Source organism: Crocodylus siamensis, chromosome 10, assembly GCF_052110815.1.
Source record: "Crocodylus siamensis isolate JL-2025a chromosome 10, ASM5211081v1, whole genome shotgun sequence".
Taxonomy (NCBI): domain Eukaryota; kingdom Metazoa; phylum Chordata; order Crocodylia; family Crocodylidae; genus Crocodylus; species Crocodylus siamensis.
Window position 1 is genome coordinate 67905360 of NC_143404.1, and position 14567 is coordinate 67919926.

The 14567-nt window shown below is 56.7% G+C and overlaps 1 protein-coding gene across 1 annotated transcript in view; it reads right to left on the reverse strand.

The window, feature by feature from the left end:
* LAMA5 (laminin subunit alpha 5) overlaps positions 1–14567 on the reverse strand; it is a 121750-nt gene that overhangs the window by 19610 nt on the left and 87573 nt on the right. The window contains 21 exon segments of the mRNA XM_090064922.1: positions 6–117; positions 1143–1253; positions 1352–1503; positions 2320–2463; positions 3069–3249; positions 4011–4111; positions 4865–5079; positions 5508–5588; positions 5966–6093; positions 6434–6547; positions 6967–7197; positions 7655–7738; positions 7833–7934; positions 8114–8275; positions 8705–8845; positions 9467–9611; positions 9830–10034; positions 11024–11235; positions 11779–11894; positions 12741–12880; positions 14080–14206. Of these exon segments, the coding sequence (XP_089921048.1) occupies positions 6–117; positions 1143–1253; positions 1352–1503; positions 2320–2463; positions 3069–3249; positions 4011–4111; positions 4865–5079; positions 5508–5588; positions 5966–6093; positions 6434–6547; positions 6967–7197; positions 7655–7738; positions 7833–7934; positions 8114–8275; positions 8705–8845; positions 9467–9611; positions 9830–10034; positions 11024–11235; positions 11779–11894; positions 12741–12880; positions 14080–14206 (3004 nt within the window).

Below are 14567 nucleotides of genomic sequence, written 5' to 3' on the forward strand. Positions count from 1 at the left end.
CTTACCCTGAATGCTGTTTTGAATGCTCTGAATATTCACCAAGAGCTGCTCCACTCGCTGGTAGGTGTTTTTTGTGCGCTCGTCCAGAAAGTTTGCTTCCCTGTGCGTCATGGTCACCTAAAATAAAACGCTGCTTTACTTGAAGCTTTCAATTAGACCCGATCTGACCCAAGATGTGGGGAAAGACAGGCCTGCAAGGGGATCTGGGAACAGGCAGCTTTTGAGATCAACTAACTGGAACAGTTGTGTTTCCTGCAGGGATCTGCATGCATGCTGCACCCTGCTATGATTGAGCTTCATGGGTGGCATAGCTGTTAGTGAGAAATTGTGTTCAAAAGATCTCAAGATCATGGTCACCAGAAATGGTCTATGCTAATTAATACCACAGAAAGGCTGTCATCCAGGGCTGAAAGAACCCACCTATTCAGAAAATAGGGCAGCTGCCAGCTACTTGGCGTTTGTGTGTGCACGTACATAAATGCACAGCTACGTCATGCCGGACAGGCACAGGGGATTGTTTCGCACACAGTTACTTAAAGCGTGCATTGCCCACGTGCAATTGCACAGACGTTCCTGCATGCCACTTGGTTTAAGAAACGAGCCCTGACTCTTGCTTAGATGGTCAGGTCTTTGGGGCATAGACTGTTCTTTATTTGATTCGGACACAGACTTTAGCAGAAACCCCCACCCCACACACACACCCACACCCACACCCACACAACAGGGTCTTTACTCCTGAGCAAAGCCTCAGAGGGTTTCTACAAGACAAACAGAAAGATAATTTGCTGGCGGGGTCAGGACCCCTTTCAGCCAAAGCGCAGTCCGTCCTCGAGGGGATACGTGTTTGTTTCTGTTCTCTCCCCACAGGCTTGCTCTGTAAAATGATGCTCGATAAGCTTTATGACAACTGGTTAGGGTGAGAGCAGCTTGAAAAGTAAATACAGATCAATGAGTGGCTGCAAGTTCCTTTAAAAACAAAAGCACTCGAGGAGAAACAGGTAGTCAGGGAGTGGGCTTCCAGCTCCTAGGACAGAGAGGGGATCTCACGGCTCTGACGGGGCCAGGATGGGACGCTGACCCGGCAGGGAGGAGAAGAGCCCACGTGTGCAGTGCTATCAGCAGGGGACGGGGACTGAGCTTGCCTTGTGCTGCAGCGCGTTCAGGTCCTGAGTGAGGTCCCCGTTCTCTTCCACCAGCTCCTCGGCCCGTTGTCGGACCCCGCTCTGGGATCTCTGGTGCTCACGCAGGTGGTCCTGAAAGAGAGGCACGGGGCCGGCGATGAGACAGACAGGACCAAAAGCCCCGAGAGAGGCAGGGGCAGCCCGAAGACCGTGTCGAAGGCTTCACGTACCGCGACGGTCTCCATGGTGTTCTTCAGCCCGTGCAACCGGGCCCAAGCGATGGAGCTGGCGTTCAGGTTAATCAGCTGATTCCTGATGGTGGGGAAGGAGGCCTCGATCTTGTGGAGGTCTTCCAGAAGGAGAAGCACACAGGTGTCGCAGACTGTCCATGCAGAGAAATGGCGAGGTAAGGACACTGATGTGCCATGTGTCATCTTGTATGACGGCAACTCTCTCCATCTCCCTTTTTCCCATGACCACAGTGAGGACACGGTGCTATACAGGAGGAGCCCCTATCCCCCAAAACTGGGCTCTGAGCCACACTGCCCCTCTGGGGTGGGTGTCCTCGGTCACATTTGGTCCTTGGTCAGGAAGGATCAGGATTTCCGAGTGCTTGTCCAGGTAGGAATGGGCTGGGAGGTTGTCAACACCATGTGGGGCAAACGCTTAGCCAGACTCCTAATGGCAACACTATAAGGGATGGGCTTGATGAGAGAAGTCAGGACAGCGGGTCTGGTCTGGGTCTCACTGCAGCTTCTCCCCGGTAAGACCCATGTGCGAGGCCAATAAAATGACCCCAGTGCTGAGATCAACATCAGGACCAGCCCATGGCGGGTCTACCCCATCCTTCTGCTCGCTGTCCTAGGGCAGCCAAAACCAAGGGTGCTCCCCGTATTCGTGCTCCTTTCAGGTGCCCCTGTACTAGGGGGACAAGGCTGAGATCTTGCATCCTATCACGGGTGGTGTCCCTCTGTCATGCGAGCACAAAGCCACTGGAGCCCGTCTCCTCTGAGGCACCCGGGCTTTGTTTCCGGTCTGGACCAAGCTTTGTCACTGTTGAAGTTATACCAAAAAACCCAGGAATTTCCCAGGGAGGAGAGGGGCAAACAGGGACAGCTGGAAGAGGCTCGCACTGAAAAGGTCACCTGGTCCCCCCCACAGTCCCCTCCCCAGGGCAGGGCAGGAAGATGCTACTGACCTTCACACCGCACGCTGTCTGGGTCGCTGGCTACAGGGATTTCGTACTGCTGTATGCAGGTGTCACACTGCTTCCCTGTCAGGCCGCTCGGGCACGTGCACTCCCCTGTCCGGGGGTCGCAGGCCCCCCCTTTGCACTGACACTCTGCCAGGAGAAAAGAGGAGGCTGCAGTAGCTCTGCTGAGGACCCCGATCCCACGATCCCACCCTGCCCTCACGGGGCCGCTGCGGGGGAAATGGCAGGACCCCACTGCAGCATGGCAGCCCTCCTGCACAGCAAGCGATCACGAGTTCAGTCATTTGGTTATTGAAGCCTAATGCCCAAAAAAGCCTCTGGGACATGGGCTGAAGGACTGGCAAATGCTTCGGGACTTGCCTACCTCTGCACATGGCACGGGCCAGCCAGGCGGCTGCATGCGCAAAGAGCCTTACTGAGCCACTGGGGCTAGGACTCGCTCTGGTCTTGAAATAAGATAAACTGCATGTGCGGATGGACAGGAGCTCCAAGGAGCCATGCACATGCACCGTGGGGGCGGATCTGTGCCTGCAGCCTTAAGTTAAATTACAACAGACCGAATGTCTCTGCACAGCCTGGATGCATCCCAGCACTGCTGTGGAAGACCCCCACGGCCCCTGGCTTTCAAGGAGCGGGAAGTGGGTGCTTTGGCACTGTAGCAGAGCCGGAGAGGCACCCTGGGGCACTCAGATGTCCCTCCTAGGAGAGCGGGAGCAGGAGAGAAAGACACTCACTTGTGCAGCCGTTCTCGCCCAGGCCCCAGTAGCCAGGTGCACATTGGTGGCAACGGGCCCCGTTGACCCCGGGCTGGCAGCTGCACTGACCGGTCTGCGTGTGGCAGCTCGCTCCCAGGGACCCGACGTCGCAGTCGCATCTCCGGCAGCCTGAGCAGCTGTCGTAGCCGTAGTACCCCTCCTAGGGAAAGCCAGAGCAGTAAGCTCCCTGCACAGGAGGCGGTGGGAGGACACGCCAGCTTTTCAGCCTCCAGCCTCCTTTCACTTTATGCTCATGGTGGCCAAGGGGAGCCCGAGTCTCAGCTCTCTTTTCCAAGCATTTCTCCTGGCTTGGAATTAAAACGTGACAGCCAAAGGCTAAAGTGGTGGGAAGGATGCTCCGATTTGGTGAACTTCTCTGCTCACCCCTGGCCGGAAGGCTTGTGGGGGGACTAGGATCACCAGAGCTCACCCTAGAGTGGCAACTTAAGCCTTCAAAGCTGCAGTTAAACCCACACCAAGTCTCCATCCTTGTGCAGCATACCAACACCTAGGGGAGCGCTAGGGTTAGACAAGACCTCGGGTGTCATCTGCTCCACCCTGCGCATGAATACTCCTAAATGGTCCCTGGCCAACGTTCGTCTGTTCTCCGAGGACTGACCATCCACACTGGGACTGCAAACCTGATGCTCTACCACTGAGCTACCCGGAGCCTGCACATACCAGGTACCTGCAGGCACATACACGAACCCACCACTCAGCCATCCAGCCAACTCAGCAGCCACTGTCACCCTGTCTCTGCCCCGGGACCACATGGGTCCTGTAGCACAGGACGGCTGGAAGGGAAGCGAGTGCAGAGTGAGCCCGGGGTGACCCGTAACCCGTGCTGGAAAGCCCACCCGGAGCACACAGCGACCACCGCAGCTTTCATGGCGCGCGGGGGGACCCAGCGATTGGTTTTACCTGACAGTGGTCGCAGTGCTGACCTGTCACTCCCGCTTTACAGAGGCACTGGCCTGTTCGGGGGTCGCACGACTCGGTCCCGCAAGGTGAACAGTTGCACACTGTCAGGGGAAATGATGCCCGTTTGTAAGACAGATGACACAGGTGAGCGGCTCCAGTGGGTCTGATGTGATCTGACAGGTAGGTCCCCATGCCCCCCACAGCTGGATGAAACAAGAAAGATGTGCTCTCTTCTCCGGAGCGACAAGCTGTTGGAGGCTGCCTCTCTCCATTACACTTTCCTGCTACTTGGTGGGGCTGTGACCTCCAGCAGCATCAATATACCCCGGAAACTCAAGCTCCTGGAGGACCTGTCACCAGCTGGGTGCCACGTGCTATTGCCTGAGTGACCCCTGTGTGACAAGTGCTCTGCTGCCAGTTGACACTTTTCAAACACTTCACAAAGCAGCGTTTGCATGCTGGAGAAAGGGGGGCATCAGTAGGGGGACTGGCTATGGACTGGAAGGACCTGGGTTTGACCCCAGGTAGCAGCAGTGGGTTTCCACCTCCCACCCACCCAGCCTCCCATCCAGTGGGTACCGGGAACTGCCTTGGGGTCAAGGTGGCCACAGCAGGGTGCTGACCACATCACCTCCTCCTCGTGCCAAGATTAAAGAAACAGTGAAGCCCTGCTTCCATGGCCCTCAATCGTCAATACATGGGATATCTTTACTTTAACCCTTGGAGCCAGGCCAGGCTGTCAGCTCGGGGAGGAGCAGCTGGGTAACACCCCCAGGCACCCAGATGCAGCGACAGCCCCTGCCCCGCAAATGCTGGACGCATGTGGCTGGGTCCCTGCCCTGTGCGACACTCACGTGTGCAGTTCTTGGCCCCCACCGCATCACCGTGGTAGCCCGGGGCGCACAGCTCACAGCGCGGCCCTGCTGTGTGGTGCATGCAGCCGGAGCAGGCGCCGGTCAGTGGGTCGCAGTCGCTGAACAGCATGTTGGGGTCCGTGTTCCCGCTGCAATCGCAGGGCTGGCAGAAGCTGCCAATCACCAGGGGATTGCCATAGTAACCCGGGGCACATCTGCAGAAGCACAGCGCGTTGAGAGGGAGCATCCCCTCCCCACCACCCCCACCGCAGGGCTCCTGCTGCCCAGGCAGGGTCGTTATCGCCGGGTCAGAGACGGGCAGCCGAGGTGAAGAAGGGCTCCATGCCCTGTTTGCGGTGACATGGCACCTCGGTGATGGGGGCACAGACTGGCCATCCACATCAAGCCCATGAGGACTCATCAACACCCGGTCGCAGCTGATCCTGAACCACTTTGCGACCCTACCTCTGGGAGCAGGGAGCTGCAGCCTGGCCTGGCGCACAAGAGCCAAAGCGAAGCCACACGTTTGATGGATCAGAGCAAGCCGCCCCCTCTCCAGCCCCTGTGTTCTCTTGGAGGCTGTGGGAACCTCCTTCTGCCCCAAAAAAGGCAGCCCAGGAGTGCCAGGCGAGGCAGGCCTTACCGTTCGCACATGGCTCCAGCGTAGCCGGTCTTGCACAGGCACTGCATGGTGGAGCCCTTGCGGATACACCCGACGGCAAAACTGGAACAAGGGACAGACAGAGGGGAAACGTCACCTCCCCTGCTCTGAGGAGCAGCACCTGGAAACAGGCGGTTCCTCCCCGCACAGCAGCACAGAGCGGCTGGCCTGCCCACCCCTGCAGTACAGACTGGGGTGAAACATCACCAGGATTATGTCCATGGCCCTTGAGAGGATGAATCCCACCTGCAGGCAGAAGACCCGCTGGCCTTTCTCCAACCCCATCCTGACAAGCATTAATAGGAAGGGTGTAGTGTCCTCTTCCCATGAGAAGCTACCAAGGAGGACTGCACAAAAGCAGCTCCCTCAGGGCCAGGGAGGAAGTCAGAGCACCCTGGGGAAGGAAAAGCAGGAGAGGGGGCTTCATGGGAGCTGCTTACTTGTTGGAAGCCACTGAGAGAGGACACGGGCACCCCACGCACTGCAGCAGCCCCTCTGGGGAGTAGCTATCCACGTAGCCATCCTTGCACCGCTCGCAGCGGTTGCCCTCCGTGTTGTGCTGGCAGTTCTGCAAGGACAAGATGCCCAGGCATCGTCAGAGTCCTCCAAGAGAGCGTGTGACGGGATGAGTTTCTGGAGCTTCACATCCTCCAGACAAGGAGGGTGTTGGGGCTCTGGCAGTGAGGATGAGAAGCGACTCCACTAGAGAGCTGGGTCCTGAACCCCACTCCCAGCAGAGCTGCCTTTCAACATAAACTGCCTTGAAGACAAGAAATCGCCTGGAAAAGGCACATGGATTTCTGTAAATCCAGACTAAAACCTGTTCTGCCACCTCCTGGTTGTGTCGTATTGGAAAGAACCATTTAGCCAGCTGCATTAGAGCTTCAGTTCACAGGCAATCTACTTACGATGCAGATCCCAGACCCTGGGAGACACTGATCGGAGTGGCCATTGCAATGGCAAGGAACGCATTTCCCCAAGAAGAGACCCTTGGTGTCCCGGTAATAGCCTGGAGCACATTCCTAGAGACAGAGAGGGCAGTGATGATGTGAAACATAGCCCAGACACATGTAGGCAGAGTTGACAGATTGACCAGAGGGTCCTCCACTATACTGATGATAAGGCAAGGTTCACAGCAAACAAGGCTGAACATGCATATGGGGTGAGAGAGATGGGGTACATGTGCAACACGGTTTACCAGGAGCATAGGGAACTGTTCCAACACCACCGAAGGCAGCTCAAGTTGTAGAGATTAGCCCATCAGGGCTGGCTTTGGACACTTCCTGGTGTCCTATCCCACAATGAGGCATGTCCCACCCTATGTGCTAGGTGCAGCATTGTCAGCAAGTGAAGTCCTAGGCCCTCGGTTACATCGTCTGAGCAAAGTGCCTACAAACCCCTCCTTTATGCTGGAGACAAGGACTTCACCTCTTCAACCTACCTGGCAGGAATCTCCCCTGTAATTGGCCGGACACAAGCACAGCTCCACGTTGCTGGCTCGAATGCCCACAGCAGAGTCCGTGACAGTCTCCAAGATGACCCGCCGCAGGAAGATGGACGAGGAGATTTGGGAGAAGAGTGCTCGGATCTGGAGCTGCTCTAGGCTGGCCAGCACCATCATGAGCTCCTCCCTAGACACCGGGTTGTGTGTCTCTGTGTGTCTGAAGTTACCCTGGTGAGAAGAGGGAAGCTCTGGCATTAGCCTGCAGTAAAGTGCAAGCCTGCAATTTCTGATTCTGTCCCTTGCAAAGAAGCTAATCAACTGGGCAAGCAGCCTGAGGACCCACTAAACCCTGGGAGGCCGTGCAGGCAACGCTGGACAGAACCTGGGTCTTCATAAACAGCTGCTCGGATGCCTCCCCTTGCACTGAAAAAATCAGAGCTGAAAACTTGCAGCACTTTTGTCTCCCTGCACCCTACTGGAAGCTGGCTTCCAAGGTAGTGATTTCCCATCTCCCACAGGAACCACACAGGGACAGCTCCTGTCACAAGCGGCTCCTCTTGGGTGCTGGGCAGTGGCCACATGATGCCCAGCACACACCACCGTTGGCAGAGGGGAAGGCCTGGTCCAATGCAAACCCCCAATCCATGGGAGCCCTAGCTCCACGTACCTGTGTGCATCAACTCACCTCCACCAGCTGCAGCTGGCCTCTGTGCACATCTCCTGGGGGTGCGTGAGAGTCTTCCCGAAACATAATGCTCATTTGGTTTCCCTGGGGAAAGCAAAGAGGTGTCCTGTCAGCCTGGAAGCCCCAGTTATATTGTAGAAACCATCGCACAAGGCAGACGGGGCTTCACCAGTTGTACCTTCAGGATGACATCCGGGCGGGACTCCATGGGAACGAACACGTCGCCCCGTCTGGCATCTGAATGGAGCTCGTAACGCAGGTGCCCACCATAGGAGGAGACCTGGGGAAAGAGCCAAAGAGTACAGGCAAGGCATGGCATGTTACTGAAACTCAGCCAGCTGATGTGCCTGGTGTCAGAGTGACACCAAACCGAGGGGAGCAGGGCTGCCTGTACCCTGCCACATCAGCCAAAGCGAGGGCGCTGGGCAGCGAGGCCGGGTCAGGGATATGCTCTCTTACCCGGTCCCCGAGGTAGGAGCTGGGTGCCTGCCAGTAGAGCTCCTGGTAGACCTCAAGAAGGTACTTGAGATCGGCATGAACCAGGTCTTCTTCTGCTCTCAGAGAGGTGCCCACTTCTTGGCGGTCGCTGCTGAGCAGATGCCAGCCACTCATGTCAGAGAACTAGGAGAAAAGGGGCAGAACTGTGAGATGGGTCCAGCCCGGGTCCCCTGGGCAAGGGCAGCTCTGGGTGCAGGCTCCTGGGAGAAGTCCCATCTATTCCTGATCTTCTACTGAGGCTGATTTGCTCAAGTCACTGATTTGAGGCTGATCTGCAGCCTCAGGACAGCCCCTATGACTCCTGCACCACCGGCATGCCCAAGGAACTTCCTGAGATCCACCACAACCCCCAATGCAAAGGATGCCAGGGTTCAACAGCTGAGGGTGTGACAAGAGCTAGTCTACCCACCACCCCTTCATGCTGAATAGCTGCATTCAGCTAGCGCAGAACACAGGAAGGACACAAGCTTTGGAGACAGGGCCCGGGGTGCTGGAGAAGGAGAACCCCACGGGACAGAGCAGAAAGGATCCCCCAGCCCAGCCCATAGTCACCTCTACTCGGTATTTCTCAGCACTGTGGCAGCGATCAGTCGCCCCGAAGCAGAAACACTTGGTGCATCCCTTGGGGTTGTCTGCATCCAGCAAGAATGTCCCCAAGCGGCACTGGTCACACCTTGGGCCTTCCACGTTTTCCTGGAAGAGAAGCAAACTGTGGGCCTGCTGGGGTCCTCCTGCAGTGTCTGTGGGAGCAGGCAGGCCAGCTGCAGGTAGAGCGGCCCTCAAGAGCGAACCAGGTGCCCTGAGCCAGCGTCCTGCATCACAGCGCTGATCCACCCCTCCTCTGCCTGCTGCCAGGACGTAACCCCTTGTCCCATCACCACAAAGCACAAGTTTCCTGAGGGCTGAGTCACCCTCCGGCCATGCTGGGCACATCGCTGACACGGTCACTCTTTGGCATCAGAGGGGAGAGTGACCCGTGTGCTCCACATAGACAATGTGCGACTGAACAACTGAACTTCCGAGGGAAGTGGTCCTCGCTCCTACCTTGGGTAAATTCAGAAAGTGCTTGGCTGAACCTGCCTGGGGTTGTGTGATCCCAGTGCGTGCTCCTGCCAGTGGCAAGGGGTCAGACTAGACGATCTGTTCAGGACCCTCCTGACCCCAAACTACTATGAAACTATGAAACAGCACCCCCAGCCTTGCCCGCAGCCATAAGCTGCCCACCCCTTCCATGCCAGCCCTCCCGAGCGCCGAACAAGTCACGCCGTTGGGGCAGGGGAGTTCAGCAGAGCAGACGAGCCTCGCTGGACTGACCTTGCAGTGGCACTGCCCAGTGACTGGATCGCACACGCTGGCCTCTGCCCCTGCTGGGTGGCAATTGCAGCTCCTGCAGTCTGGGAAGCGGTAGTAGCCAGGGGCGCAGAGGTTGCACTGCCGCCCTATTACATTGGGTTTGCACCTAGATAGGACACAGCAGCAGGAACGAGTGCTTCCTCCTCTTTCTCTGTGGAGCTACGACACTCAAGAAGTAGCTGTCGAACTGTAAGGCTGGGATGCAACACTGATCCCAACAACGAACGCTTCCCACCCTTCCCAGCTGCCTCACTGAGCCACTGACCCAAGTGCTGCCCCAGGACATACTTTCTACAAGACTAAGACCCCGATCCTGGTCCTCACCTGCACTGGCCACTGTCCACGTCGCAGCCTGGCTCCGTCAGCTCTTGAACCCCAGGGCGAGAGCAATTGCAGTCCTCGCAGCCAACAAGGGGGTGGCAGCCGAAGGTCTGGGGCTCGCAGACCACGCACTCTGGCTTTATGGTGTGGGGGGGGCAGATGCACTGCCCGGTCACTTCGTTGCATAGGCGGAGCCCACAGTCACAGGCTGGAAGGGGAAGGAGGCAGAGGCATTCACCGGGGGAGCAGCGAGATCCCATGCAGTGACCGGGCTGCACCGTTCCTGGGGAGCCCGTGCTCTCCCCCTCTCCGCGCCTGTGTCCCCACAGCTCGCTGCAACCAGCCTTAGGCCAGCACCTGGGCACTTCCTGTTCAGGTGCTAGTCAAGCGCTAAAACTGAGCCTGGGGGTAAGAGGAAGGGCTCCTCTGTGCTTGTAAAGCACGCAGTAATGGGAGTTTGGGATTGGAGTAGTAGAGAGATCCATCCAAGCTAATGGTAGGGGTATGCTTTTTCCAGACAGTAAATCCACTGGGAGAGAGCAGGAAAGAGAGGGCTGTGTGGGGGCAGGAGCTGCTCTTTTTCTGAGTTTCTCTGCTCTGGAGCAGAAGGAAGTGCTGGGCTGGTACCAGCAGTGACACTGCAGCCCATGACTGCACAGGGCACCAGAGAGGGCGATGATCTTCCAGCCACACACGTCCTGATGCTGCTAGAGGGGAATGGGCCGACTGAAAGGCAGAGAAGAGACCGAAGATTTTGCATCTTCTTTATGGAAACACTCCCCAGAGAAGAGCAGGGAATTCGAGTCAAGTCTGCCAGCCTGGGCTCTGATTTTGCACATACAAAATATTGGCCTTCACCATACTGAAACCTGGCTAATCTACCCATTGGGACTGGCAAGAGCAGGTTTTCTGGGGAAGGGGAGTCTTTAACGACTTGGCAAATACATTTTGCCCTAGAAACCCTTTGAGGGAAGGAGAAGACTGCTTGTCAGACAGTGTTGTATTAAGTGTAGGGTCCCGGGGCTTGGCAAAAGGGCTAGGACCTTCCCTGGGCGTTAACCCCCTCATCTCAGTACAGATGTTGGAGGGAAGTCAAAACCAGCACTATGCAATGCAGCTGTCCTACAGACCAGGCAAATTGCCCCCAGCCGGCCTCAAAGCACTCAGTCCCGAGCAGTCCCGGGGAAGGCAACTCACGCCTGCAGTTGGGGAAGCCCCAGTAGCCAGTGGCGCAGCGGGAGCACTCTCGCCCGATGACGTTGGATCTGCAAGTGCACTGACCCCCGAAGGGCTCGCACTGGCGGCTGACGGCTCCCACCTCGTGGCAGCGGCAGGGCTGAGCACCGTTGTTGTAGAAGAGGGAGAGGGAGATGGCCGAGTCCTTGCAGAACCTGGGTGATGTGGCAGGACTGCAAGGGAAGCGGAGGCAGGTCACTGAGCAGGGCCCCCAGCCAGAGCGCCCTAGTGCGGGGGTCCTGCCCAGGCTTTGGCCCGCCAAGGGGACTCTTAGATGAGAGGTCTCCAGCACAGGCAACCATCACCCCCACCGAGACCTACTCATCAGGTCGAGAGGCCTCTCCCAAAAAAGCCAGCTGTACATCTGCAGCCACCAATGACATCAGCTAAGTCCTTTGCAGGACATGAAGGGAAGCAGATGCCCCTGGAGACACCGTGCCACCCCTGGTTAACCCATCCCACACACAGCTGTGAATCAAGGCAAATTTCCCACAGGATCCCCGGAGCCTTAGCATCCCAAATCAGGATGAGTCAGAGCAGAAAACAACCCACCCGTGCCCGACAGACCTTTTTCACTGCACTGAATCTGGCCAAGGGGAAGGAAGTGAGTAAAACAGACCATTGCACCTTCCCGGCCCGCAGGAACGCCCTGCACCCTGCTGCGCCTGCTTCCCGAAGAAGGGAAAGCAGAGACACTTTAACACCGGGAGTCTCACTTGATATAAAAACCGTTGACTCCGCAAGTGCTGATAAAATCGTAGGACTTGTCCAGGGGCTCCTCCTGCAGGTACTGCGAGCTGTAGCTGTCTTCGGGCACCACCAGGATGTAGTCCTGCAGCAAGGCAAAGGCAAACCCTCAGTCCCCTTCAGGTCGATGGTTTCTATCTGAAGGGATTGAGTTCAGCCACAGGCAAGCACAAACGAGCCCAGCAGGTCGTGCAGTCACCCCAGCAATGATTTGCAAAGCATCACCCTCCCACAGCCCATTGCCAGCTGCGATATATAATGAAACACTGCAACATGCTCTAATTTTGCTGGCCCATTCCAGCCAACTCCGGCAGCAGCCAATGTCTGATGTGACTGAGGAAGGTAAAAAGCCCCCTCAAGAGCAGCATGGTTGTGACGTCAAGTCAGGACACCTGGGATCTATGCCCAGCTCTGCCACGGACTTGTTCTGTGGCCTCTGGCAAATCCTACGCCCTTTCTGTGGCTAGGTTTATTGCACCTGAACTATCGGGTTAATGATGATTACCTGCCTCTGTGGTATGACATCTTCAGCTGAGAGAAGCTGTTTATGGGCAAGGTCTTGTCAGGGAGCACACCAACCTGTGCCAGGGCAAGCAGGGGATTCCTTCTCGACCACCAGAGGCCATCTGAAGCAGTTTTAATTAACAGCAGTGTCCGTCCCTCTCTACTGACGTACAAAATATCTTAACCTAGTTCTCAGTGCCCACTCCCTGGTGGCGAGCTTTCAGTGGCCCTGCTCTCTCACCCAAGGGCTAAATCTTCCAACCTGGGCTGCAGTTTCGCAGGACGGTTCAGAAATCAAGAAGCGGTGGGACAACCCGCCCTGCCGTCAGCCTGCAGTAAGTGCTGCCAGTACAAAACCACGCCGGTTGCCTGCACGTGGCTGGAACCAGGTCTTGCAAGTATGGGAACTTCCTCGCTAGACACGTACCAGCCACAGCTGCCGATCCTCCGGGACGCGGATGATCACGCTCAGATCGTTGTCGGTCACGTCCAGAACAATGTGGTTCTCTGCAACCACCAGGCTCCGGCATCCGTACCCATGCGGGCAGAAAGTAGCATTGGCCTGACCTGAAAAGCCAAAGGGGTCATCAGTTCTGTAGCTGTCCTCATCCACCCTCGACCTGCTCCCACGGGCAGCTGCCTGGGAGCTGACATGGTGCAGTTATCCCAAGAGCATCTATTCCCTGGTACTTCTGTGTCAGATTCAGCCTTGGGGAGAAGCCAAGCAGACACTGGTCCAGCTTCAGGGCTTCGTGGTCCAAATCAAGACCCCATGGGAGCTGAATAAAAGCAGCTATGGGTCTCCCAAGGGCTGTTCTCTGGGTGGTGTGCCACACGGCCTCCACTCTCTCCTGTTGTGCGAAGTGTGCTCAAGAAAGGAACTTGATGCAAACCCCATTTCCAGAGTTGGAGGCTCTGTGCAACCATCCCCTCTGCCCTGGAGTTTGTAGAGTCGATGCTCCTCGGCTGGTGGACAAGGAAGCTGTTCCTCACTGGACCAGCTGATGGGCTGATGTCTGAGGCCACTGCAAACCTATGCTGAGGGGTCTACATGAAAGACGTCTGATTCCCAAAGGTATTGAGCCCAAGCAAGTCTCTAGTAAGTAGAGGAGAGACAGCTCCTCAGTGGCCTCCTGGATGTACACAATAAAGCAGCTGAACTGGAATACTTTTGTCTTAATTTTTCCTTTCTAGGGTCTGTTGCAATAAGTGGAAGTACCAGCACTCCTGGCTTCCCCTTTGCTGAAGCAGGCTCAGAAATGGAAAAGCAATCCACTTCTACAGAGACCCAAGGGAGGAGCCTGGGTCACAGATCTGAAGGCAGAAGGGACCAGCACACCATCCAGTCTGCCCACACAACCCCCTCCCTCTTCCCCAGCCCTGGGTGCAGTGGTTCATGTGCGATTAAGGCAGATCTTGCAGACAGGCATCCGGCCTTGATTCAGAGATACCCAGAAATGGAAAATCCACTGCACCCCTTGGTGTTTTCTTCCCGCAGTTGCTCATCCTCAGTGTTAAAATTCTTTGCTTTATTCCTAACTTGAGTTTGTCTGGCTTTTATTCCCAGCTCCTTGCTCTCGTGATGCCTTTTTCTGCTGGAGGAGAGGACCCTTCAGTCCCCAGAGAACATTTCCACACTTCTGTCGCCACAGACATGTTCTTCTCAGGCCTGGTTAGGAGGAGGCAGCTCACTTGCCTTCTCCTTGGAGAACCTACGAGTTTCCATCTGTGAACAAAAGGACCTCTTCCCTGAAGCCTCTCCTCACCTTGCCAAATCCGCCCGCCGTTGATCAGCACTTCCACGGGGAAGGTGGGGTGGTTGGGCTGGTAGCAGTGCAGGATGAACGCGTAGCGGCCCAGCATCTGGATCCGGGTGTTGAACACCACGGCAGTCTGGCCCAGAGCCCAAGAGCAAAGAGAAAAAAGCCATGGCTGACACACGGTGCACTACCAGAGCACCCCCACCCCACTTCTGCAGCTGTGTGGGATACCCCAAGTGATGGCCTGGCCCTCTGGACTCACTGGGTGTGAGTTCACAGATAGCCCCTCCAGCTCACCAGAGCAGCCAACACGGCTGTTCCCAGGCAGTGGAAATCAGGCTGGGGTGCATGGCACCAGGCATGGGCTGCATCAGGGACACCGAACACCCAGCAGAGTGGGGCCCAGTGCAAAGGTGGGGCGGGGTGGTTCATGACTTGACCCGTAACATCAAAGCAACGGGGAAGCCCGGATTAAATACGCTGGCACTTGGGTG